This window comes from Mesocricetus auratus, unplaced genomic scaffold (assembly GCF_017639785.1).
Source record: "Mesocricetus auratus isolate SY011 unplaced genomic scaffold, BCM_Maur_2.0 Super-Scaffold_4256, whole genome shotgun sequence".
Lineage (NCBI taxonomy): Eukaryota > Metazoa > Chordata > Mammalia > Rodentia > Cricetidae > Mesocricetus > Mesocricetus auratus.
Window position 1 is genome coordinate 71,570,224 of NW_024429182.1, and position 27,410 is coordinate 71,597,633.

Consider the following 27,410-nt stretch of genomic DNA (forward strand, 5'->3'; position numbering starts at 1 on the left):
CTTGAGACCCCACCCCCACACTGGATGAAGGGAAGGGGTGTAGAGAGTGGAGATGCCAAGAGTCTGTTACTAAGTTCCCACAGCAACTAAGAGGGACCATTTCCAGTCTTAGTACTGATTTCTGGAGGTTTCCATTGGCTGCTATTTCCATGCAACCAGGAGTGGCAGTTCCCTAGGCAAATGGGACACACGTTTCCATGACGATGAAAAAATGGGAAGAGCCAAACTGGAGAAGTCCCATCTTGCTCATCTTTAAGCTGATATCTCCCACCCCCAACTCAAGTCAGAGGGGTGGAGCTGTTCAAGACAGTAAGAGCTGGGGGTGGGACAGTCCAAACTGGGTACCCACCAGCCCAGTCTTGGTCAAGCCGGTCCCCTCACACCACAATCCCCCAATTCCGAGGTTCCCCGGGTTCAAGTAACACTTCAGTACAGATGAATGTCCAAATATTGTGTAGAGAGCCAGGCAGGGGTCTGGGCTCCCCCTCAACACTCCCCTCACCACGAGCTGGACAACAGGTAGCCCGTGGCCCTACTCCTTGCAATAGCTGCCATGTTCAGTGACGTTCAAGGAGTCTGGGCGGGGAAAGAAGTGGAATCTGCTGGAAGGGAGAGGGGTAACCCAGAGAGGGCACTATCTCCACATCTGCTCCTCCCCCAGCCCCAGTCCTGGGTTTCTTGGCTTCTCGAGCCCCCTATCTGATACCTGGATCCCCAATTGCTCCTCTGGTTTCCCTTTTTGGCCCCATCCCACCCAACTGGTCTTTGTTCCCTGAACCCTTGTTGGTCTGCTTTCTGCCCTCCCCACAACAGTATCCTGTGTACAAGATGCCACCTCCTCACTCTTCCTACTTGAGACGTGCACCTTCACCGCCCCTCCCGCCGTCCCTGTGGCTCAGCCCCTCCCCAGTACCTGCTGACCCACTCCCCCAGGGGAGGACGGTGAAGCGGGGAAGGGAGAGGCGGGGAGCAAGAGCCCCAGAGACTTCAGTGCAGGCGGGAGGGGAGGGCTGGCTCAAGTCACTGGGCAGGAAGCTCAAGTCACTGAACGCAGAGGAGAGCCAAGTCACCAGAGAAGTAACCTGGCCTCCCGCGGGTGGAATGAAAGGGAGAGGCACAGTCCCGGGGGAAGGGAGCATAGGCACCCAACTAGCTGTCCTTGAGAAGTAGTTTCTCTTCTGGGCAGCGAAAGGGGCCAGGTGGCCCAGCAGCTGCCAACCGGGCACAAGCTTCAGGTGAGAGCTGGCGGCAGGAGCGTAGGTCCAGGCGGCGAAGACGTGGGCAGCGACGGAACAGTGGAAGGCAGTGGTCCGTGAGGCGGTGGCACCCTGAAGATGAGGCATAGCGGCTCAGACTACGTAGGTGAGTGGGCAGTAGACAGTGGACAGGGTCCACATCGCCAGGCAAGCAAGGCAGACAGGATCGCACTCACCAGCAAGGTTGAGGTGCACCAGTGTCTCTCGGAGAGGGGGAAGTGGGAGCTGTGAGGAGGTGGACACTTGGGTCCCCAACATGGGCGCAGTGACTCAAATCCAGGGCACTGAGCTGGGGAGCGTGGCGCAGTAAGAGCCTCAGGGAGGCATCAGTGAGTTCCAGGCCTGCCAGGCGAAGTTCTGCCACACCCTGCAGCCGACCCCTGCTCTCTGTTTGCCCTGGGAAGACAAAGAATTTAGCACTCAAGGCCCCTCCTCCCTGGACCCTACCCCAGAGCTCTGCCCTCATTATCTCCCCGCACCCCCTCCCAACATGTGAGAGCCCCCCCACTCTGCCCCATATGATTTGCTCTTCCAAACACCCACAGCACCCAATGTTGTCTGGCCATCTGACAGTTGCTCCTATCCCCTCAGGAAGCCTCCCATGGGCGCTCAAGTCTTCACATTCCTCTCCTAACTCCCACCCCCAGTATCTGATTCACTGTATACATTTTTCCTTAGGGATCTTTTTCTCCCTACATAAAAATGTCAGTTCAAGAAAGTAGGAACTTTTGCTCACTGCTCTGTCCCTAGTAGGATGCCTAGTATTTTCTCCCTGAATCCAATAAACAACACTCCCCCACCCTCCCCATGACTAGTGAGGTCACTGTTCTGGCTCAACAGCCTCACTTGAACTCCTCTTGTCCCTTCTCCATCAAGAACCAGATCTGACCACAGACACCCTCCTACACTCTTGCTACGTAACTCTGGCTGGCCTGAACTCCCTATAGCCCTAGTTGGCCTCAAATTAGCAGCAATTCTGTCTCTACCTGCTGAATGCTACCATGCCTGATCTACTTTTTACTATCAAGGAACCATTCTCAAACACAAAATACTATCTCTCCTCTGCGTGAAATGCTCTGGAGGTATGTGCTGGCTAGGTTTTCTCCTTTTTATTTTTGTCAGTTTGACACAAGCCAGAATCATCTTCGAAGAGAGAATGTCAACTGAAGAATGGCCTCAATCAGATTGGCCTGCAGGCAAGTCTGTAGGGGCATGTTTCTTATTAATGACTGATGTGGGACCGCACAGTTCACTGTGGGCAAGCAGATCTGGTCTGGTATAACAGAGGCAAGCTGAGCAAGCCATGGGCAAGCCAGTTAGCAGTGTACCTCCATGGTCTCTGCTTCAGTTCCCGCCTTGACTTCCTACCCTGACTTCATAATGAACTACAAGGTATAAGATGAAATTAACCCTCCCCTCCCGAAGTTCCTTTGGTCACAATGTCTTATCACAGCTATAGAAAACTAAGCAGGACAGGGTAACTTCCCCATCGAATGCTGACTCCACAAATGGCTCTATCCACAAATCCTGATGGAATGACCTATGCACAAAAGAGAATGCTGGTCACTGCAGAATGAGTCCAGAGGTCTCCTTCTCCCGTCTTCGGGGGAAAGGGTTTAGTGTCCTCCCACTCCATACTGCTGGCTTGAGAGCCTGACTGGTGGAGAACAGGCCTCGCCCCAGAACTGCCGTAGGTCTAGCAGGAGGCCCAAGATCTCAGGTTTACTTTTCTTCCAAATTCTCTTGCAGAAACACTGTTAGGCTTGTAACTACACTCTATGAAGTCAAGGCCTGGTCAGGCAGAGGTGGCGCACACCTTTAATATCAGTAAGTGGAAGGCAGAAGCAGGTGGAGCTCTGTAAATCTGAGTGAGTTCCAGGACAGCCTGGGCTAGCTACAGAAAAAAAAAAAAAAAAGCCTCAGGGCTACAGAGATGGCTCAGTGGTTAGGCACACCATCCTTCCTAGTACCTACATCAGAAGGGCCACTGCCACCTGCATCTGACACCCCTGGCCTGTATGAGCATCTGCACTCATGTGCACATCCACACACAGATATATGCATATAATTTTAAATAATAAAAATAAAGGAAGCCAAGCCTCTCCTTTGATCACCTCTGTTCACAGATGGGGATACTGAGGCTCAGGTCACAAAGTCACCTGTCAAAGAACCCATGCTTAAGAAGTAACAGAGCCAGTACCCCCAGATCTAGGGACTGAATCAAATTCTTACCACAATGCTATCACCTGCCAGGCAGTAGCCTAGCTCTGAGAAAAACATCACCAGATGTCACAGACTAACAAGACAAATTTCCAAAAATGTTCTGTGGCATCTGCACAGTGCTGAAAATCATGGTGGGGCAGGTGGGGAGTCCTTAGGGATTGAACCTAGGGCTGCATGTGTTAGGTGAACACTCTCCACTAACCTGTATCCTCATTTACTTTCAGTTGCCTAGGCTTGCCCTGAATTCCTGATACTCCTGCCTCAATTCCTGAGTATCTCAGATCACAGAAATGGACTACTAAGCTTCACTTAGAATTACTCTGTAAAATTTATTTTTGAGACAAAAATCTTAGTATTTAGCTCAGGCTAGCTGCTTACTCCCCTGCTTCTGCCTCAGGAGTACTGGGACTACAAGGTGGGCCACTACACCCAGCCTGGCTTAAAACTTTTTAGTGATCTGGGCGTTGGTGGCACACAGGCAGGTGGATCTCTGGGAGTTCGAGATCAGCCTGGTCTACAAGAGCTAGTTCCAGGACAACCTCCAAAGCCACAGAGAAACCCTGCCTCGAAAAAACAAACAAAAACAACTTTTAAGCGAATGACTAACAATTTGTTGTTCTTGCTTTGTTTTTCAAGACAGGGTTTCTCTGTGTAGCCCTGGCTGTCCTGGAACTCTCTAACTCTGTAGACCAGGCTGCTGTCTCTTCCTCCCGATTGCAGGATTAAAGGTGTTCAGTCACCACTGATCGGCTATATGTTTTAAATAGATGGGTATTTTGCTTGCATGTATACTATACGTGTGAAGTGGCATAGGAAGTCAGAAAAGGTTATTGTGTCCCCTGGAACTTGAGTTACAGATGGTTGTGAACAACCATGTAGGTGCTGAGATTGAAACACAGGCCCTGTGGAAGGAGAGTAGCCGCTGAACCATCTCTCTGCCTCCTTAAATGATATTTCAATATAGAAATTTAGATCAGACTTTTCTTGAAAACCCATGCTTACTTTACCCTGACAATGAATGGCAGCAATAGGGCTGCTGGTGCCACTTCCTAAGGTCTGGCACCCAAACATCACTTCTGTTACTACCTCTGTGGGCATTCAACTTGGCAAGCCCTGATTCTAACCCTCCACACAGCTCACAGCCTAGAGAAGAAGCACATTTACAGACTGGCCACAGCCCAAGTCTACCAGAAGAAAGGAAGGTTATTCAGAACTTGTGGGGAAAAGGACAGGGGATATTAGTGTATGTCACAGAAGTGAGAAAACTGAGCATATTAAATAAGAGCTGAGACAGCTTCCTGAGTGGAAGAAACAAATGATCAGAAAAAGAAGGAAGGCAGGATGAAAGGGTGTGGGTCCCACTGAAGCCCCAGCCGCCCTGCTCACAGTCACACTTGGTGAGAACCTACAGTAAGACTGTCCCGAATCCTCTTCCCCATGGATTCAGTCTCAGAGACGTAAAATGTGAAAGACTAAGAAAAACAAAATACAAGTGTGGGGTCTTTTCCTCCAAGGAACTTAAAAGGACAGCTGTTAATTAGATGAAGGATGGTGTAGCATCAGAGGTAAAGAAGACGGGAAAAGGAAAAGGTCCCAGAACTGGAGAGAGCTTGGCAAGAAGGTTGAAACAACTAACTACAGGGATGGCGTAGGGCAGCTAACCTAGCCCTCAGCCACCACTGTGAAAAATACTGGCTGTATCCAAGGACGGTGGTCCACATCTCTCAACTCAGTACCCAGGAGATCACAGGTTCCAGGTTGGACTAGGCAACAGAACAAAAGCTGTCTCAAAACCAAACAAGAACAAAAACTAAGACATGGTTCACACTAATCCCAGCATATGGGAGACAAAAGCTCATCCCTTGACTTTGAAGCCAGCCTGGTCTACATAATGAGACCCTGTGTAAAACCACATTAACAACAAAGCCCAACCCCATGAGCTCAGTGGTAGAGGCTGAGTTCCCTAGACATAGGAAACAAAAAAGTGGCCTTTACCCACGCGATTAGACAAGGAGAGTTAAAGCACAGGGTGACACACTGAAGTGCCCTCTCTGGAGCCTCTTCTAGCACTGGTATGAAGAGACTGCTGGGGCCAGAGAGGATGTCTGAACACAACCCTCCTCACCAGGCCTTCCCTTCCTAGGAAGCCCTCTCCTTTTGTGACTTAGTTCCAAGCACGCAGCAGGAAAGTGAGTGAATGAAAAATGGCCAAGACAGGTCTTCCGCTCAGACTCCTGTGTTCTTCCATTCTTACTGAGCAGCATTCAGAGCCCACATCTCCACTCTACCTAACCCATCTGCACATGAACACACGGTGGATAAACCTGGTTTAGTGTCTGGTGGAGGCAGCAGCAGCTCACGAAGCTGTGAGTCTTTGACATCTTCAATCCAGCGGAGGTCCAAGAGCCGAAGCGCTGGCAGTGGGGCCGAGCCCAGGGCTGAGACGGAGAGCCAGGAGCACCCGGAAAGCACCAACTCCTGCAGGCCTAGAAGCAAGGTCAGGAAGCAGATGCTGGGACTTCCCCGTACCGCCTTGCTGTCGTGTGTGTGTGTGTCCTGTCCTGCCCCACCCCCCACGTCCTGACTCACCACCAGCCCTACCTTGCAGTCGATTCAGAAGCCACATGAGCTGCTTTTTGGAGACACCTGTCCAGCTGAGGTCCAGAGCACGCGGCTGGCGGCGAACAACTCCACTAAGCATGGGTGGGGTCAGTGACTTCCTTCGGCTTAGGTCCATCCTAGGCCACAGACGCTTGTCGTAGCACCTGCCAGCCACAGGGGGGAGACAGAGTCCTCAGTCTCAACTCTCATCAGCTCCCCAGCTCTTTCCTGTCCCAAGGACAGCAAGAATCTTCTGGCCCTTAGACCAAAGGACTGGATTTAGGACCCCACATCATTGCTAACTGGAAGGAAGACCCTGGGCAAGTCCATTCCTCTCCCTGAGTCAGAAAGACTTCAGTTATAAACTGAAGATAATGACTCAGGCTGCTTGCAGGGCCGCTTTAAGATCAAATGAAATAATTACAGTTCATGGACCTTACAACTTATAAAGTGCTTTGCCAGATAGCTACACAAACTTCATACACACTATTTGATGTAATTAATGCCAAAGAGATCTGAAAAGAGCCCCTAGACTCTACCTCTGGCTTCCTGGTTGCTCTCCCTTACTAAGTTAGGACAGCTCACAGGCACGCCACAGCTTTCCTCTGCCGTGTGTAACTTTGGCCTTATAGCCCTGATATCTTCTGTGTGTTGGATTATGGAGTTCCCCCCACTAGGATGTAAGTTCCATAGGGGCAGATTTGGCCTTTTTCACCTCTGGATCCTAGCATCCAACACACTAAAGGCAGGTGCAGAGTACAGGTGAGCTACCACACACTCTTTGCCCATGTGCCGAATGAATCAAGCCAGGCTTCCATTATGCACTCTCCCACCAACAACTCGAATCACCATTTTGCATTTATTAAGTGTTTATGGAAGGCCTTGTGGGTTCCAGGCCCTGGAGAACAAATGCAAACACATAGACTCTGAAGCAAACAAGTCTGACTCCAGCACCCCAAAAGACTCAACTGGTCCACACGCATCGAGTGGGAGGCTCCCAAATATTATGGAGTAGTCTTTCCCCAGCTCTCCTTAAGGAAGCTGTTAACATCTTGTGATACCCTGAAGTTCCACCAGACTCCACGGCCTTCTGCTTGGGTAATTTTCAAAGGTGAGCCAGGAAATGCCCACTGAACTAGATGGGCAGGCTGGGGATGAGACCTGGAAACGTGAGGTTGGAGGAGGAATTTCTATGTCTTTTATCTGTCTTCTATCTCTTTCTCTGCATAACATGGGTTTATCTTCTTTGGTTTGTTTGAGAAAGAATATCAAACTGTAGCCCAGACTGGTCTGAAACTCACTCTGTAACCCAAACTGGTTTGGAACTCACCGTTTAGGCTACTTTAGAACTGAAGGTGGGCCAGGCATGATGGTGCACGCCTTTAATCCCAGCACTCAAGAAGCACAGGCAGGTAGATCTCTAAGTTTGGTTCTAGGACAATGAGTTCTAGGACAGACTGGGCTCAAAACACACCTTTAATTCTAGCACTCAGGAGGCAGAGGCAGGTGGTCCCTGAGTTCGAGGCTAGCCTGGTCTACAGAGTGACATCCAGGACAGTCAGGACAACACAGAGAAACCCTATCTCAAAAAAGAAAACAAAACCAAACCACAAATAACAGAAAAAGAAACAAAAGACCTTGAGGTGTTCTTCCTATCAACTAGGATGCAGGTGTGTGCTACCATCCTATTTGGCACGATTTAAATCATTCTCTATCTGCACCTGAACCAGTGCTGTACCCGGAGTAGAGGCACATGCCTGCAATTCTAGCACTGAGAGTGGAGATGAACAGCAGACAACAGTGGTTCACAGAAGTGTGTAACTTAAATAAACACAAGGACTGGTGATGCTCGTCAGTAAAACACTCAACAAACAAGCCTGATGACCTGCCGAGGTCTATCTTAGGACCATGTGACGGTGGAGAGAGAACTGACACTCTTAAACCTCACCTCCTCCCAAATAAGGAAAAAATTAAAAAGCCAGTCTACATTGCGTAATGGGACACTGTCACCAGAAACCAGTGAGATGACTCAGTAGGTAAGGGTGCTAGTGCCAAAGCTGATGACAGAGTTCAATTCCCAGGATGACACCTCATCCCACTTCACCCCACTGCCAGCCCCTTGAGCGACACACACAAAAACAGATAAATATAATGAAAAAGCCAGTAAAGAAATGAAATTTAAATAAATACAGTTAAAACTATTACATTCCAGTCAGGAGTTACTATGGTGTAGGTCAGCTCCCTAAAACAAGTTAAGCAAATGATATGGATTAGAAAGGTGTTAAAGATGAAATGGCGGCCGGGCGGTGGTGGAGCACGCCTTTAATCCCAGCACTCAGGAAGCAGAGGCAGGCAGATCTCTGTGAGTTCGAGGCCAGCCTGGTCTACAATGGAGTGCCAGGATAGGCTCCAAAACAATACAGAGAAACCCTGTCTCGAAAAAAATACAAGCAAAGAGATGCAATGACTCCCAGTATCAATAGATTTCCTTTTGAAAACCAACAGATTTAGCCTTCATTTGCTGTCACTTGAAGAGTCAGGTAACTTGGCACATAGAAGATGCTGATAGCCCTAGCTGCTCAGGAGGCTGAGGTAGGAGTATTACTCGGCTAAGGAGTTTGAGGTCACCTTGGGTAGTTGGAGTCAGAGCCTGACTCAAAACACAAACTGGCCGTGGAAGTGTACCCCTGTAATAACAGTCCATGGGAGGCCAAGACGGTGTATCACAAGTTTGAGGTCTGAAAGGGCTACATATTAAGACCCTGACTAAAGGAGGGAGGGAGGGAGGGAGGGAGGGAGGGAGGGAGGGAGGGAGGGAGGGAGGGAGAGAGAGAGAGAGAGCGCGCAACAAACAACAATGAAAACAAAACATAAAAACCTTGTTAACACTCCACAGCACTTCAGCAAAGGCTATAGTCAGGCTTCAGTGGGAACCAAGTCCTCTGCTCCCCACAGCCTATGCCTTCCTTTCTTTCAATTCTTCCCTTCTAACTGCCATTCTAGTCTCTCCTCTCCACCCCTCCATTCAACCAATAAACACACACACCTCTGCAATTCTAAGAAAAAACAGCCAGCTCCATCACCAGCTTCTTCCTTTGCTACTCTGACCTGCTATACCGAAGTCCTTCCTGGCCAGCTCCTCTCCTGGCAGACCTCCTGGTTGACCACACTTGGAAAGAAAATCCTAATTTTCGGATACTCACAGATCCCCAATTGTGTTTCTGTATCATATTCCACAAACTCCAGGCCAGAATACCTACATGCCTATATAGGCATGCAATGCCATCTAGTGCCAACATATTCTGGCACATTCTTTGTTGCCAGGAAGGCTAACTCTCCCAGGTGCTTCAAGGCTCAACTCTAAACCTCACATTCAGGAAGTCTCCCTGATGTCTCTAGACTGAAGTGAACTCATACCGTGGCAATCAGGTCCAGGACACCCAGATTAACCCTCAGTGTGGTAGTCAACAACTGCTGAGGTCTTACTGGTACGAGTATCCAGCTTCCTCTGGTCACGAGGAACAAAAACACTACCGGGGAAGACCAAGATAAGGACACAGCCCCTCAACCCAGACCAAGAGAAGGGAGCATCCTGTAGAGATAATGCCTGAGCTAAGGCTGTGATGAAGCCTTACTCCAGGCAGGGGAAGGTGGACAAGGGCAGAGTCTGTCTACACCCAGGAGCAGGACAACAAACAGGGCAGCTCTGGAAAACTCAGGAGGCAAGAACAAGGACAATTCACCTTAACATAATGGTGCTGACGGCTACAGGACTAACAGCACTTGTTTACTCAAGGGTTACTATGTCCTGAGTTCTGTTCTTTGCACTAAGCATTAAGTCCACATCATCCCTGGGTGATGATTATCACCTCCTTTGTTCAGTTAAGAAAAATAAGGCCCGGAGAGGTTAAAAATGTGCCTAAGAGCTGGAGCGAGGGCTTAGCAGTAAAGAGAGCACTTACTGCTCTTGCAGAGGACCTGGGTTTGGCTCTCAGAGCCAACATGGCAGCTCACAACTGCCTGATGCTCTGGTTCTAGGGGATCCAACGTGCTCATAACTCACACAAGCACACAATATACATAAATAAAAACAAAAACGAAATCTTGTTCAAGGACCTGTAGGTATTACATGGATGGAGCCTGAACCCTGAATGGGAAAAGGCATGAATGAGGCTACCAAGGAAGCCAGAGCGGCAATAGGGAGGTCAAAGAGGACTTCAATGCCAGGTACGCACACTGTCACAGGCACAGAACCAGAGTGGAATGCTTAATCTGGGGAAATTTAACCCCAGTTCCACACTTGGGGAGACCTCCCTGGGCCTCTATTTCTCAAGCCATAAAATGGGGTAAGAGTTCTGACTTCAAAGACTTGTCATACCAAAGGGAGCACAGGAAGGGTTCACTGGGGCCCAGCATATGTCCAATGGGACTGTGAATTGGTCGACAGAGAACCATGGATGTCCTTCTAGCTGAGGAGGTGACACTGTGAAAAGTGGCACTTAAAAGACAAGGCATACAAATATTCTCTCTCTCTCTCCCCCTCCTTGAGACAGGGTTTCTCGGTATAGCCATAGCTGTCCTGGAACTTGCTCTGTAGACCACGCTGGCCTCAAACTCCGAGATTCACCTGCCTCTGCCTCCCGAGTGCTGGAATAAAAGACTTGCATCACCACCTGGCAACATCCCTGTTTTGACTTCAGCCTAGTCCACATCCTCCTGTCCTCTGCTGCAGTTTCAAACCCCATCTTGCCCCTGGGGACAGAGGCTTCTAAGTGCTCTCTACAGGCTCTGCATCACTCTGGACACAGGCGACAGCTAGTTCTCCCTTCTAAGAGCTCTCTGGGATCCCGAAACTATCCCTGTCCTCCAGTCTCCCACCAGCCAGCCTTGACCAGGGGCCATTGCCTTCCTTACTTCCTTCTCTGCCCACGTCCTTGAAAACTGCAATGTCTACCTAGTACATCAACACCTCCTCCACAACCCCCCCACTCGCCCTTTGCCTCCCAGTTCTAAATAATCAAAGCCACCAGACAGGAAAGCCTGCAACTGCCTGCTCTCCCACTTAGACCTCTCCAGCTACACCCTCTTCTACCTCTCCCACACCCATTTCTTCATTTATGCTCATTCACTCACTGTTGCCTTAATAGCTGGTGAATGCCAGCTGCCTTCTCAGAAACCAGGGACACACAGCAGGAGCACTGGGCCAAGTCCCTGACTTGGAGTTGATGTCTGACTCTGGCTTTGGCTCTCCTCTCTCGAGCATAGCCAAGAATAGCAAGGTTGTGTATGTATGTGTGGCTTGAGACAGAACCCAGGTCTTCTGCATATTAGGCAAGCATTCTCCCACTAGTCCTGATAACAGCGTCAATTATCACCTTTGGTCACTCATCTCCCCTGACCTCTCATCATCTGTCCTTCCTCAGCTTCTTTTTGTAGGGCCTACCGTGATCTCCCACAATTCTTGGGTTGCTCTTTCTCTAGCTCACATTCATATTCCGTCTCTGCTCTCTATCAGCAGTTCTCAACCTGTGGGTCAAGACCCCTTTGGGGATAGGAATGACCCGCACACAGGAGTTGCCTATGACCATCGGAAACCAGATATTTACATTACAACCCCTAATAGCAGCAAAATTACAGTTATGAAATAGCAACAAAAATAATTTTATGGTTGGGGGGGGTCACCGCAACATGAGGAACTGTATTCAGGGATCACGGCATTAAGAAGGTTGAGAACCACACTGCTCTGTCAAATCTGCTACTCATAGGATAAAAAATTTCAAGTCAGCACCAGACTGTACTTTCTCAGCAGTGGTATCTGACTGGTTCAGAAGCTTTTTCAGACCCAAGAGATCAAATCTGAACTCTCTCTCCACTCAAACTGCTCCTCCTTTGTGATTCCCAAGCTTCAAGAAGATCTCTATCTCCCATCCAGGCTCCTGGATCACAAACTTAGTTGACATTCACAATACAGTCTGCAGACAATGAGTCAGCAAGTCCTACCCAACTTTCTGCATTACGAAGGCTTGAACCTAGGACCATGATAAACAGGTGCTCTCTACAACTCCTGTCCTCTTCAAGAGCAGTGCAGGCTCTTAACTGATGAACCATCTCTCTAGCTGCTCCCCACCCCCCTTGCTTTTTTGAAACAGGGTCTCTTCCCAGGAACTAGGGCTTGTTGATCAGGTTAGGCTGGCTGGCCAGCAAGCCCCAGGAATTCTCTTGTCTCAATGCTGGCCTTTTACATGGGTTCTGGGAATGGAACTTTGGTCTTTACAACAAATCCTTTACTGACAGAACTATCTCCCCAGCCCCCACCCTTTCCCCTTTCTCCTTATTTCTTCTTCTTCTTTTTTTTTTTTAATTAAATGGAGGTTGTCCTGGAACTCACTCTGCAGACCAGGCTGGCCTCAATTTACAGAGATCTGCCTGCCTCTGCCTCCCAAGAGCTGGGATTAAAGGCGTGTGCCACCACACTCATTTCTCCTAGTCCTTTTATCCTGAGAAGGGCCAAATAAATTGCTGACGCTAGCCTTGAGGTTGCCATCTGTCTGCCTCAATCTCCAAGTAATGGAATTACAGACCTGCGCCCTCAAGCCCAGGTGCCATTCCTCTTCGAGGCAGGCGTGTGGGTGCAATACCGAAGCAGGGGGTTCTGAACCGCTGGCAAAACTTTGTCTCCTCACTTCCTCCCTGAAGTCTCAGTCTGTACCCCTCCCTACCACTCCTGCTTCAGTGCCCAGATCTGGCCGAGCTTCCTGAAAGGTCCCCCACTGTGGTCCCCACAAGCCTGCTTTGTCCTTGTTGGTTCTCACCTGAAGGCACCATTTACTGAGGGCTTAGTACCCTCAGGCACTATGCTAAATGCTCTGCGGAACCGCCTCATTAAAACCCACAAGGTAAATAGGACTTGGCTTCTGTATCTGAGGTTCTGCATCTAAAGAGTCAACCGCCCACGGGTAGAAACATTCAAAACAAAAACTGCCTAAGTACAGAAGGAGACAAGTTTTGTTCCTCCCCAAACAATACAGTATAGTAACTATTTCCATATTATCTGCATTGTATTAGACAACTACAAGTCATCTACTGAGTGAGCAGATTATATACAAACACTATGCTGTTTGGATTTTGGTATCCTTACGTGCAATGGCATTTTAGAGCTAATCCTTCTTAGGACCTGAGCTCCAACTACATTACAAGTGAGAAATAGAGGCCGCATGAGATATAAGTCATCATTGATGAAAGCCATGGGCTAGGCTGCAAGGCCCAAACTTGGAAACACTATGCACTCACTGGTCTCTCTGCTTTGACCACCTCCAGCGACAGGTCTCTTCATGGATCCCATGTGTCAAGCATAGAGCTAGCCAAAAATGCATGGACAATCACGTCCTCAGGAATTACATCAGATGGTGTGGTTACTCTCAGCAACTTCTGTGATTGCATCTATGCTGTAGTCTATCAAATCTTCCAAAGCACCCTTTTTTTGGGGGGGGGGTGGATGGACGCTGAGACATGGTTTCTGTGTGAAACCACTCTGACCTGGAACTTACTCTGTAGATTAGGCTGGCCTTGAAACTCAGATAGGCCTGCCTCTGCCTTCCAAGTACTGGGATTAAAAGTGTTCCTCAACACCACCTGGTTATCCTGTTTTTTTTAATGAAGAAAATGAGGCCAGGACTGGTGGTGCAGACCTGTAACCCTAGCTACTTGGGAGTAAAAGGATCACAAGGACAGCCTATGCAGTTTGGAGAGTCTGTCTCAAAAATAAAAAGGAAGAAGATGGCTCAGAGTATAATTCAGTAGTGGAGGATGGCCTCCCCACCAGTCCCTGGGTTCAATTCCTAGTACAGGCAAAGGAGAGAAGGAGGGAGGATAAAAAAGAAAGTAAGTAAGGCAGGCAGGCATGAGGAAGTTAAAAACTAGCCCCAGGGCATAAACTCACTGGAACAAACAGTCTACCAGAGGCATTTGCCTCTGGCTCTCACATACCAGTCTCCCTGGCTCTACGGAAACCAGAAGGCAAAGAAGTGGCTCTCCAGATCCTGTCCCAAAGGAAGAGGGAGGGAGTTTTGTTTAGCCCCTAACTTAACTTGGAAGCTTCAAGCCTGCTCAACCCTCATGAGTGCTGCTGTTACAAAGATAACCATCACACTCTTTTTTTTTTTTTTTTTTTTTGAGGCAAAGTATCATTATGTAGCCAAGACAGGCCTCCAACTCAGGCTCCCCCTGCCTCAGGCTCCTCCTGCCTCAGCCTCCTCAGGGCTGGAGATGCAACAATGTTGAAGCCCTGACAGGAATCTGAGTCCTGGGAAAAAGCTTGAATTTACTCAGTAAAACACTTCTTTCACATCAATCTATACAGTCTTTGTACTATGCTGGGGATATGAAGATAAAAATCGATACACAGTATGTGCCCCAACCCCAAAAACTAAAGGGAACATGAAAATAAATAATGAAAGCTTGTCCACATGCCAAAGGCCTCTATGCTCCATTAGGGGAACAGCATGCTGTGGGAGCATGATAGAGGAAGCTTGTTGGGAGAGGATCAGAAGGGAAGACAGGCTTTGGAAGATGACCCTACACAGAGTTGAGGGTGTAGGGAGGAAGGAGTCGGCTGGTTCAGGAGGCCCAAGCATAGCTGCTTCAGAGAGCAACAGCTCCCTTAGCAAAGCTGGGACCAAAGCAGACTGTTTTCAGAAGATGGAGCTCAGAACAAGAAAAGTGGACACCGCCTGACACTATGCTTGGTGTATACTCTTAACATAAAAGGGAAATGGTTGGAGCCACAGGGTCCAGATTCAAACTCCTGGTTCTCATATCTCTCCTCCACAGAGGCGCTGGAGGCAAAGTGAGCTCAGAGGATCACATTACAACAGACACATCAAGGAAGGAAGGATTCAGAGAATCAGAGACCTGTTAGAGGTCACCCAGCAAGCAAGAATCAACAGAACTCAGGCCTGTCTAGCCACTCACCAGCGGCTCCAAGTCCGGCAGACTCGCATGCAGACACATAGCTCTCGGGGTCCCAGGTGCTGGAAGACACGAAGCCAGGCAGCCCGAGGCAGAGGGTGGTCGGATCCAGCAGCCAAAGGCAGAGTGTCAGGCTCTGGACTTCGAGGGGGTGGGCGTACCACGTGCCGCTCCAACTGTGGAGGCCGTGGTGGTGGGGCAGGACCCAGGGGCCAGCTGAGCAGTGGTCCCCCACTTCCAGGGCGTACAGCCCGCCGCCCCCCACGGTTCTCCTTCTCGCCAGAGCTACCCCGGGCTGGCCGCCGCCCATTGCGAGCCTCCCCAGGAGCTTCATCCTCACTAAGCGATGTGCCAGATGAGTCTGAGTCAGAGTCCGAGTCTGAGGAGGACGAGGAGGTATCAGGCACCCGCTCCAGCAGCTGGCACATCCGCTTAAAACGCTCCAGTTTCTCCCTCTGTGGTGATGGGGATGGCACTGCAGGTCCCTCAGCAGAGGCCATAGGTGGCTTTGGTTTCTGCAGAGAAACAGGTGAAGCTGTACATGGGTCTAAAGTGACTTTCCCAACCACTCACCCAAAAGGAGTCACCAGAGGATGAAGAGCCCAGGAGACAGTCCTGAGTTCCTAATTGCTCCCAAACAGTCCATCTCTGGACTTCAGTTTCCTTATCTACAGTGTGGATTCAAAGTCCAGGTAGCCTGGTGGGTCAGTCAATGGCTCATGAACTCCCAGAGAGTGCTGGCTTGCCTTTTCAATTCTGGGACGTGTAAAGTCCTGCTTCACCATTTACAACATGGAACAGCTAGACTAGACAAGTCCACAATGTGGGAAGAGCAGTAACTGTCTTGCAGTGAAATACTCTTGCTGTCTGACTCAGGTCCTCACAGTGACCGATCATAGGGACAACTTGGGCTCCTCCTTTTAGATATGAGAAAACTGAGTGAGGCTCAAAAAGACCAAGTGGTCCATCCAAGGTCACAAACTGACATTTGGTGGATTTGTTTGGACAGTCATACAGAACCTTCTGTGTAGACTGCTAGTGCAGAGTAATATCAGAACTCTGGCTTTGCAGTGTGACCTTGGGCCAATCTTTTAACTTTTCTGGGCCCCATTACTTTTATATCTCATTGGATATACCTAGTGCTGTGGGAATAGTAGGTAAGCTTAGTAAGTAGCTGTCTTCATCTCACAAATTAGACAACCCATTTGTCAGTCCTGAGTGGCTAACAAATTGCCAAGACCATATAAAGAAGCAGTGATGTGGCAGAATTTAAATACATTTCTTTACATTCTGGCTTAGAAAACTGAGGAAAACGGGTCAGACGGCAGCCCAACGGTTACTGGAAATGAGGGCTTCCTATGACCTGGACCCAGTCTACCACCCCAGCCAACTCTCTCCAGGGGTCTAACCATGTGGGGTTAGGGCAAGACAACATGAGCAGGGACAGATCTCAGTCTCCACACGGAAGGGAGGGCAAGGAAGGGAGGGGTAGGGAGGTCCCCGGCACACCTCCCAGCTCTCGGGAGGGAGCCCAGGGTGGCAGGCTGAGAATGCCTGGCTCGGATTCAGAACCCTGGGGGGCAGAAGGCCGGGGCTGCCTGGGTCCGCTCCTCGGAGGAGGCAGGCATCTCCACCCACCTTCTTCAAGTGCCTCTCTCGGCCTCCTTTCACCTACCGGGAGAAGGAGATACGGAAAGAAAGAGAACCCATTAGAGAGAGGCCCTAACTGACTACCAAACTAAGGGCCACGTCCTCCTCTTGGACTACAAATCCCAGAAGCCCCCACCCCAGGAAGCCTGCTCAGCATGCTAACCTTGTAATCAGTGTGTTGGCTTACTGAGCATGCTCCTCAGCTCCTTTCTTCCCCCTCAGGCTCTTTCGAGTCCTTCCCTGGGCCTCTGAAGTAGTTTGAGCATGCTCTGTAGCTCCTCCCTAATCCTCCAGGTCTCTCAGATTCCTGGCCTGTACCAGTTACTCCTCACTTATGTTTCTTCTTCATAGTGAGCATGCTCCATCCACAGCCCCCGCCACAACTGCTAACACCTCTGAGGGAATCCACTTAGCCTCTCTCCCCAGGTAAAGCAGGGCCTGGCTCCAGAACCAATGCACCCACCAGGCTAAGACTACAGCTCCCAGAATCCCATGAGCTACACCAGCCTCACCCTTCCGCTCACCTTTTTCCTTGGGGTGGGGGGCTCATTCCCCGCCTCCCTCTCCTTGCGTTTGGGGGCCCCAGGCACATCGTCGGGGGTTGGGCCAGCAGGTAAGGGTCCCTTTCTTCTGGGCAAAGGTGGTGGTGGCGGCTCCTCTGTCAGCTTCCATCCACCCCCTAGGTTAGCGCCTTCATCACCATTGTCAGCCCTACGGCGCCCTGGACCCTCACCTGCATCCTGGAAAGTGTAAGCTGGGGATGAGGCCCCACCTAGCTCTCAATCCCCCACCCTGCCCCTATCCCAGTCCCTGCTTTTACCTTGCTTGTCCGTCCTTCCTGGGTACATCGGGGGCACTCCCAGCAGTTGGGAATCTCTGAATTAATAACACCCTCAGCCTTTCCCATCTGTAGGCAAGAGATCAAATAATGAATAGAAGGTGCCACTGTATGCCCAGAGATATACTGGCCTACCTCCTTACTACCTGATAGTTTAGCCCACCCCAGAGTTCAGGGTTCCTAGACTTAGCACCTTCAGGCAGCCAGGGTGGACGATCTCGTTGCAAATTGTACACTCCATGAGGCTCAAACCAAATTTCTCTTCCTCTCCTTCCACTGTATCCTCCTTCCCTGCCTCCCCACACAAGAGGCATACAGCTGTGTGTGGGAGCACGGGCTGTTGGAAAAGAGGAGGCATTAGAGACCCCAAAACCAAGGGCAGAACTTCAGCATCAGCTGTAGGAGGAAGCAGGTTCTAACCCCACAGGCCAAATCCTTATTTTGGTTCTTTTGCCAGGATGACCTTCAACGATTGATTTTCTGCATCTTGACGAAGGGGTGAGAGATCTTTCCTTTGCAGGACCATTGGTAAGAACAAGACAAAGCATGAAGGGGATTGGAGACACAACTATTGTCATTACTGGAATTGTCAGCACAAGGTCCAGGGCTAGTGTGGTCCTGAAATTATAACTGGCTTGGAGTAGAAGAGACCCCAGACAAATGACAATACTCAGAACAGTAGCTTGGGGGTAATTCTAAGGTTGTTCAGTTCCAAAGAGTGGCTCTGGAACATACAGTGAGACCAATTAGGGAAAGATCCCTGGGAACATGTAAAGCCACTGCTGCTTAGTTTTGGGGGAAAAGGCAGCAGCCTCCAGACAATGTGACTTTAGGGAGGACAATGGTGACATTGAATCCTATCAGGGATGCGAAAGGCCATGGATCTAGATCAAGAAGGATCAGAAAGTAAGGCAAGGGGCTGGGGGGCGAGGAAGGAAAGCAGCTGTGAGGGTGCAGACGCAAGCAGGAACGCGTGGCTGGAGGACGGGAGGCAGGCAGGGATGTATGTTAAGGGTAAGTCAGCTCCTCGTGGTTACTGGGGAATGGCCAGTTTGGTGGCCAGAGCTGCTTAAAGGATGAGGGAGGCATGGAAGAAACCACATTTCACAGATAACCAGTATGTACCAGGCCTTTCAATAGGGCATTCATAGCATACTACTGTCTAATCTTTGCAACTCAGAAAAGAAACATTTTACAGAAATGGTACTTGAAGACCAGTGATTTGCTCAAGGTCACAAGAAGGGGGTCCTGGACTCAAGATACCCGAAGGTGTATGTAAGAGGCCAGACAAAGGCAAAAGCTATTCTCCAGTGATAGGGATGGGTTCCTCTTGCACAGACATCCAGGCAGAGGCATACAGCAGGGGCTGAGCTCTCTATAGACCTGAGGCAGATTCTTCAGTGAACCTCACTTTGTGACAAAGACAAAACCAGACAGACATTGAAACAAATCAGTGAAGAAGACAGGAAGTGAGCGAATGAACAAACAGCACCTCTCAGGTACATTCAGGAAGCAGCCACTAGACACTCAGAGAGCTCAGGCCAGTACTAGTGTAATGGTGCTCAGGGGAGGTACTCCTGGGATTCCAAGGCGTGGGGGGCTAGACTCACCACGTGCACTGTACATTCAGGAAGCAGCCACTAGACACCCAGAGAGCTCAGGCCAGGGCTACTGATGGTGCTCTGGGGAAGCAGGCCTGGGGTTCCAAGGAACCTGACATGGGGGGCAAGACTCACCGCAGTGCACTGCCGAAGCAGGCATGACTGCTTCATGCGCCCGGGCCCCCCGAACTTCTTCATGTCTCGGCAGAAGTGGCAATCCCCGCACTCAGTTCGGACACAGGCCCGGCAGCGGCGGCAGCGGGTTCGGCGTCGGCGCGCTCCGGCCCCCGGCCCCCGGCTGCTCGACGACATTGGGGGCGTCAGCAACGCCGAGGGCTGTGGGCAGATGGTGGTAGGGTCAGAGAGGCCTGCTGAAGCTGGCCTGAGAGATTCCTGGCCGCAAGCTCCCTGCACCTCTGATGGGGCAGGGCTCCTATTTCTACCCTCGAGACAAGAAGGTCAGCCCTCTAGTGTGTGTCCTGAGCAGTGGGCCACTCCCTCCTCTAACATTCCCTCCTGCTTATTCTTCCCAAGCCCAGGAAGGAGACACTGAGGCCCCTCCTCTAACATCTCCAACCAAGGTTCCTGGAAAGGGCTTCGTGTCTGCAGCATTACCTCAGGGAGCTTCCAATTCATACCTGTTACCCAAACATCCCATGCTCTCCCAGATTTACCTCCAGATGGCAGGGTGCAAACACCACACTTTTCCTTCTCCCTCTCTCCTTTCTCTTTCTCATGGATACTAATCATTCAAACCTTCCAAAACTGGATCCTCTGACGAGATCCCCTCCATTCTAATGACCCACTGTGCTCTCAACTTCCTAGGGCTGACACCCCTGAGATGCTTAAGTGCCCCCTCTCAGCCCACACAGAAGTCCTTCTGCTCCAAGACATCCAATCTCAGAAACCCGGGTTCCCTGGGATTCTATAAGCCAGCCTAGTATCTCAACAAAATTCAAGGTGGGCTCGGTTTTTTCATCCCCCCCGCCACACTACCCCACATCTTACCAGCCTGCTTTTCATCCCTAATTGTCTGGAACCCCTGGGGCTCTCCTGCCCATGGAAACCAGATCCTCTGAAATCCCACATGGACTCTGCAAGCCTGGAGGGTCTCTTCCCAGCCAGTCTTAGACCTGCTTCCCCCTGGCTTCCCCTTTCCAAGGACTTCCAGACCATCCACAGGGTATGGGGCCCTCCAGCACTCTAGGGGAGGGGCCTAGAGGGCGGCGACTGGAGGCGGGGGATGGAGGGGGAGGTCTGCAAGGGGCAGAGGGGTCGGGGAAGGAAGGCCAGTTCCCTAGGGTTGGGAGGTTATAGGAAAGAAGGTTGGAGAAGAGTTTGGAGCAAAGGGAGGGTGAGGCTGGGGGCGGGGAAGACAAGGAGAGGCCAGGCTGAGGATGAATGGGAGTGGGAGCTGCCCAGGTCTGGGGGTGAGGAGGAGCCGCATGAACCCACCTCACACGTGTCCCGGGAGCCATCTCTCCCTTCTCGGCAGCTCCCGGCGGGTCGGCGGCCATCGGCGGCGGGGGGGCCGGGCGGCGCGGGGCGCGGAACGCTCAGAACGCCGGGGTCCACGGCCCCCCGAGGGCGCTCGGCCCCTCCCTCCGGCGGAGGCCGGGACAGCAGCGAGTGGAGATGGGGAGCGCCGGGGGCGAGGCCCTCCCACGGGCTGCGGCGCGGCCCTTCCAGGGGGAGGTCCTGCTCTGGGGGGCTCAGTCCCACAGCCCCCCCAGGCCAACAGGGGCTCCTCGGGCGCAGGGTGCTCAGCTTCTGCCCGGGCCCCACTCAGTCCCGGGTACGAGTCTCAGCTCCCCACCCCCACCTCTCCCCAAAGCCCCCGACCCTTAACTGGCTCCTTCCCAGCTCCAACTGCCCAGGGGTCCAGGGACAGACCCGGGGGCCCCCCACCGTTTCCGGGGTTCAAACCCCGCCCACCGCCGGTTCCCGGGGAGGGGGGGGTCGCTGCAACCTGCCCCCCTCCCCTGGGTCCGCCCCTGTACTGCGGCCCCTTGACCTACGGGGACGGGGCGCGCAGAGGGGGGGGTGAAGGAAGCTGCTCCGGCCCCGCCCCCAGCTTGCGCGCGCCCCCGCCCTCCCCCCTCCAAACGCGCGACCCTCGAGATATAGGGATTTAAATAATATTTGGATAAATCCTCTCCTAAAATGGGAGGGTGTAAGGAAAGGATGGGACAGAGGCAAGAAGGGGGTGGGGGCAGCTGGGGTGTCTCAGCACCCCTAGTCCCCTAGCCTCGCGCTGCTTCGGCCCCGGGCCCTGGTCGCCGCTCTCATCCCTTCTCAGCTCCTTCCTCCTTCCTCCTCTCCTCCCTCTCCCCTCCCTTCTTCCCACCTCCTCCTCCTTTTTACTCCCTCCTTCTCCCAGAGGAACCCCGCCCCCTTCTCCCTCCTTCCTCCACCACCTCTACTTTCCAGGACGAGCGCGTGCAAAGCACGACGGGAGATGTAGTCCTGCAAATTCTGGAGCTATCGTGGGAAAAGTGGGATACTGAGGCCAGCCAGCACTACAAATAAGATGGCGAAAGGCAAGCCACGCTGGGAGCCGAGCATGGCGGGAATTATAGTCCAGCTGACCCGAGACTCCCCGTAGCAGGACATAGAGAAGGAGCGGGAACGATGACTACAAACAAGATGGCCTTTTCCCCCGACCCGACCTCCTTTCCAGGCACTCACACGCCCTCTGGTCCACAACCCTCCGCGTGTGTGGTACCTGACGGGAGTCGCAGTCCATCTGCTGCCTTCCCGCTGCCATTTCTACTCGTCAGGAACAATGGAAAGGTGAAAAGGAACGAGGACTACAAGCAAGATGGCGAACGAGGGGCGTACACCTAATAAGTCGATCTTATGAAGTGGGATGGGAATAGTAGTTTCCTAGTCTTCCTGTGATCCTTAAGAATGCCAGAACCAGGAGGATAAAGAGACTACCATAAAGATGGCAGGCTACCTAACCTCTCCTGGTCGCTTCATTCTACCACTTTGAGCGCCTAACCCGCCTGAACTATCAAAATCCCGCACTCGGTGGTGCAAAGCCGGCCGGGAATTGTAGTCTTCCCCGCGCCCCCCTTTTATCTTCTGTCGAGACAATGGAAGTGTGAGGGCGGGGACTACCGCAAAGATGGCGGATGAAGGCGCAGAGGATGCTATGGGATTTGTAGTCCAACAGCTAAGACTATTCTCTGCGATTAAGTACGAAAGCACTGCTTGTAGAGATGGCAACCTAGTCGCTTGCCCTCGGTGCCTGTACCTGCTGAGGTATGTAGTCTCTTCTTTAGCTGTACAGAGAAAGGACACTAGCTGTTGAAATATGTATCACCTCGAACACGCCAAATTGCAAGCGAACGGAAACGGAAAGTCTATTTCCTCCTGGCCTTCTTTTGTAAAGGGCTTGCAGGGAAATGTAGTCTCAGGCTTTCATTCTCCAGTGGAGAATTGATGTCACCTGTGGGAATCAGTGCTGGTGAGAGAGAAACATCGGGGTGATCAGGGAGTATAGAATATCCGCCTTCCCGAATAGTGAGGATTTCATGTTTTAAAAGAAATCATCCATAACAAATATTGTCGCAGCAAGGGAGGCGTGGTTCTCGCCGGAAAGTACACCCACGCTGTTGTCCCTTAGGAAGCCTGGGCATCTCACACGCGATGCTCCTACTCCCAAACCTTTGCAAATCGATACCTTACACGTCAGCCGTACCAAAGGAAGAAGGCCTTGGAATATGCAAAATCTCTTCCCGCCTTAGGAAGTCATCAAACCTCAGTTTCTTATCCGAAAAGAGGGGTGGTAATACTCACCTTCAAGCAGAGTTAGCGTTAAAAGTGTTCAAGAAAGTAACCAGTTCTGGTACGGGGCATGTGACGGCAGTTATTTTTTCGAGGTCCCTTCCAGGCCTTTCGTTTTGGAAGCCCAGGAATCCACCATGCCGGACAGATGGCTTCTGTGAGAAGAAAACTGAGGAGTAGATTACCCCCATCTTAACCCCCACCCGTCTTCCGTCCATCTCTACCCAGCACTTTTCCCAGGGGGCGCCATCTCTCCTTTTAACAGAGGACTCGCACACTGACCAAATTTCCTCAACACGAACTTGTAGCGTTTGTATGCTGAGAAGCCTCCTGCCCTGTCTTTTCAGCCTTGCGGGCTTCCTCTGACCTCTAGGATGCCAATGGGTCTGCTTTATGCTATCTTGATATTCCTCCTGCGCCCTGGAAAATCCGCTCACTACTACCTCAAGCCAGTCCCCCGGCTTCCTCGTCTCCACTGAGTTTCCAGCCCTGCTGGAGACTTGGTGGGTGTGGTTTTTCTGCCTGGGAAGTTAACTCTGACCAAAACTGTGTCAAGTCGCAGTTTGTTAGTACTACTAGCCCTAAGGTAAATGGAGCCGGGCGTTGGTGGCACACGCCTTTAATCCCAGCACTCGGGAGGCAGAGACAGGCGGATCTTTGTGAGTTCGAGGTCTACAGAGTGAGTTCCAGAACAGCCTCCAAAACAATACAGAGAAACCCTGTCTCGAAACCCCCCCCCAAAAAAAAGGTAAATGGAGGCTCCTTGCAGCCAACACATCAGTCTCAGTTTCCAGGGAAGTGTTTGAACACTTTAAATCCACTCTGCTTTTACTCCAGCCGGCAAGGACTGCTTTCTGGTCTTTCACTCCAGCCGGCAAGGACTGCTTTCTGGTCTTTCACTCCAGCCTGCAAGGACTGCCTTACTAGCACTGTCCACACATGGACCAAAGTGGCACTTTTCCTTCTATTCCATGTCCCCACCCAGTAGTTTATCCTTCGAGTCCCTATTAAAATTCCACTGCCCTAGTAAAGCCTTCCGATAATTCCCAAATGAGATTTCATCGCTGGACGGTGGTGGCACACACCTTTAATCCCAGCACTCTGGAGGCAGGTGGATCTCTGTGAGATCGAGACAAGACCTAGTTCCAGGACAGCCTCCAAAGCCACAGAGAAACCCTGTCTCAAAACCAACCCCCCCAAAATAAATAAATAAAATGAGATTTCATTTATTGTCCTGCGTTGACTTCTAAGCTTACTGAGTCCACCTCCCAGGTTTTGTTTGGTTTTGCCATGCTGGGACTCAAACCAGCGATCATTGGTGCTAGGCCAGCACTCTACCATGAGCTACATCTCAGTCCTACCTCGAATACCTCTAAATGTTTTCAGTTTCTCATTTGATCCTCCTAAGAATCCCGTAAGAGTGGATGGGGCCTGGTGGCCCACTTCTTAATCCCAGCCCTTGGGAGGGAGAGGCAGGCAGATTTCTTTCTTTCTTTCTTTCTTTCTTTCTTTTTTTTTTTTTTTTGGTTTTTTGAGACAGGGTTTCTCTGTGGCTTTGGAGGCTGTCCTGGCACTCGCTCTGTAGACCAGGCTGGCCTCGAACTCACAGAGATCCGCCTGCCTCTGCCTCCCCAGTGCTGGGATTAAAGGCTTGCACCTTCACCACCCAGCCCTTGTTGACTGTTTTTACTCTGTACTTTTTGGGGGACCTGCGATCCAGTCCCCAAATCATACACACAGAGCCCTATAAATGCCCCGCTTTACCTTGGGTTGTTTCTAATCAGCTTTTCTTAAATTATCCCACCTACTTTTTGCCTCTGGGCATTTGTTTTTTGTTTTTAAAGAATTGTTTATGTATGAGTACTCTATCTGAATTATGACTTTATGCTAGAAGAGGGCATCGATGGTTGTGAGCCACAGTGTGGTTGCTAGGAATTGAACTCAGGACCTCTGGAAGAGCATCCAGTGCTCTTAACCCCTGAGCCATGTCTCCAGCCCATCTTTCTCTACTTCTGTGTACCTTACTTTCACTCTTACTCTGTGGCTGGATGGCTGGCCCTTAGCGTCTTCTCTTCTTGCTCTCTTGCTCCTTGATTCCTGTTTTCTTTATCTCCCCTTTTCTATTTATTCTCTCTGCCTGCCAGCCCTGCCTATCCTTTCTCCTGCCTTGCTATTTACTCTTCAGTTCTTTATTAGACTAATCAGGTGTTTTAGACAAGCAAAGTAACACAGCTTCACATAGTTAAACAAATGCTACATAAAAGAATGCAACACATCTTTGCAATGTTTCATAGTATAAAGAAATGAACACATCTTTTTTTAGATTTATTTATATATTTCATATACAGTAGTCTGCCTACATGCCAGAAGAGGGCACCAGATTGAAATGTAAATGGTTGTGAGCCACCTTGTGGTTGCTGGGAATTGAACTCAGGACCTCTGGAAGAATAGTCAGTGCTCTTAACCTCTGAGCCATCTCTCCAGCCCCAGTAACACATCTTAAAATAATATTCTACAGCAGTACAGGTCTTTAATCCCAGCACTTGAGAGGCAGAGGTAGGTGAATCTCTGAGTTCAAGGCCAGCCTGATCTACAGAACAAGTTCCAGCACAGCCAGAGCTACACAGAAAAACCCTGTCTCCGGGGGGGGGGGACGAGGGACTTGAAAACGCAAACACACAAAGAAATGGTTTAGTTTTATTCTAGTGCATATGGTAACTGTGTCTGGGTCCAGCCTCACAATCTGTTCATTTGTTTGTTTTGATTGTTGTTTTGGTTTTTTTTAAGACAGGGTTTCTCTGTGGCTCCGGAGCCTGTCCTAGAAGTAGCTATGTAGACCAGGCTGGTCTCTACTCACAGAGATCCGCCTTCCTCTGCCTCCCAAATGCTGGGATTAAAGGCGTGCGCCACAACACCCGGCTCTTATTCAGTTGGCTCCTCTGAAAATAATTGGTGCACAGGAAATGAAGGAGGTGGGGGAAAGGAGTCACTGCTCCAAGCACTGGTCACTGCTCCAGGCCATCAAATTCCTAGACTAGGGTAGTAGACCTTTGTGTAAACAAAGGTTTTACAGGGTAGAGAAGACTAAAAACAATTTGCATAAAAGTCTTACATGGAGAGAGAAATTGAAAATATTTTAATTCCATGTCCTAAACACAAGTTTTATAGTAGTAGAGAAGACTCACATTTGATATTTCTACACTCAACTATACACAAGAGATAAATGATAAGAGTTGCTGGGTGTTGGTAGCACACACCTTTAATCCCAGACCTTGGGAGGAAGAGGTAGACAGATCTCTGTGAGTTAGAGGCCAGCCTGGTCTGCAGAGTTAGTGCCACCAGGATAGACTCCAAAGCCACAGAGAAACCCTGTCACAGAAAAAAAGAAAGAAAGAAAGAAAGAAAAAGAAAGGAGGGAAGAAAGAGTTGGAATTAAAACTCAAGTCCAGAGCCCAAGTTCAAAACTACTGTAACATCCTATACTGACAAAATCCAGTTATGTACATTTGACATAACTACAGAAAAACTTTCATGCAGATAGACTTCCAACTTTTCTTCAAAAATTCTAAAACTTCTGAATTAGTTTGTATTATTTGATAAAGAAACAGCTAGAGCCAAGTACCTGCTTCCTTTTTTTAGGAAGCAGTAGAGATGACTCAGCAGTTAAAAGCATTTGTTGCTCTTGTGGAGTATTGGAGTTCAATTTTCATCACTTGCATGAGGCAGCTCATGACTGCCTGTAATTCAACTCCAGTGATCTGATGCTTCTTCTGGCCTGAGGGCACCTGTGGACATGCACATAGCAACACAGAGATACAGGAGGAAGGAATGAAAAAGAGAGGGGGGAGGGGAAAGATAAGAGGAGGGAGAGGAGAAGAAAGATAGGTTTCAAAAACAAAAAGCACTATATTCATCCTCATTCTCCACAGTCTTTACATGTAAGGATTGTAGGCCTTTAATCCCAGAGTTCTGGAGACAGAGACAGGTGGATCTCTGTGAGTTTGAGGCCAGCCTGGTCTACAGAGCAAGTTTTTTGTTTTTGTTTTTGTTTTAATTGGTTTTTCGAGACAGGGTTTCTCTGTGGCTTTGGAGACTGTCCTGGAACTAGCTCTTGTAGACCAGGCTGGTCTACAACACCCGGCCAGAGCTAGTTTTAGGACAGGCTCCAAAGGTACAGAGAAACCCTGCCTTGAAAAAAGAAAGAAAGAAAGAAAGAAAGAAAGAAAGAAAGAAAGAAAGAAAGAAAGAAAGAAAGAGCCGGGCGTTGGTGGTGCACGCCTTTAATCCCAGCACTTGGGAGGCAGAGGCAGGCGGATCTCTGTGAGTTCTAGACCAGCCTGGTCTACAGAGTGAGGTCCAGGACAGCCTCCAAAGCCACAGAGAAACCTTGTCTCGAAAAAAAAAAAAAAAAAAAGAAAGAAAGAAGGAAAGGAAGGTAGGAAGGAAGGAAGAGGCAGGCAGACCTCAGTGAGTTCAAAGATA

At 50.3% G+C, this 27,410-nt stretch overlaps 1 protein-coding gene and 1 long non-coding RNA gene across 2 annotated transcripts; both read right to left on the reverse strand.

Moving 5' to 3' along the window:
• Nucleotides 1-235: 235 nt before the first annotated feature.
• Nucleotides 236-20,919, reverse strand: Fbxl19 (F-box and leucine rich repeat protein 19). The gene is given in 12 exon segments (XM_040753752.1): nt 236-1,328; nt 1,433-1,469; nt 1,471-1,652; nt 5,804-5,965; nt 6,081-6,244; nt 15,051-15,562; nt 16,686-16,718; nt 17,222-17,437; nt 17,518-17,604; nt 17,729-17,872; nt 19,272-19,472; nt 20,592-20,919. Coding segments are annotated over 11 exon segments (1,893 nt in total). The 5' UTR covers nt 19,449-19,472; nt 20,592-20,919; the 3' UTR covers nt 236-1,149.
• Nucleotides 20,920-21,493: 574 nt separating this feature from the next.
• On the reverse strand, nt 21,494-23,447 carry LOC106020935. Its single transcript, XR_001196325.3, has 3 exons — nt 23,211-23,447; nt 22,941-23,083; nt 21,494-22,605 (listed from the first exon to the last, which is right to left on the reverse strand). It is a non-coding gene; the product is annotated as an uncharacterized LOC106020935 (long non-coding RNA).
• Between the last annotated feature and the right edge of the window lie 3,963 nt (nt 23,448-27,410).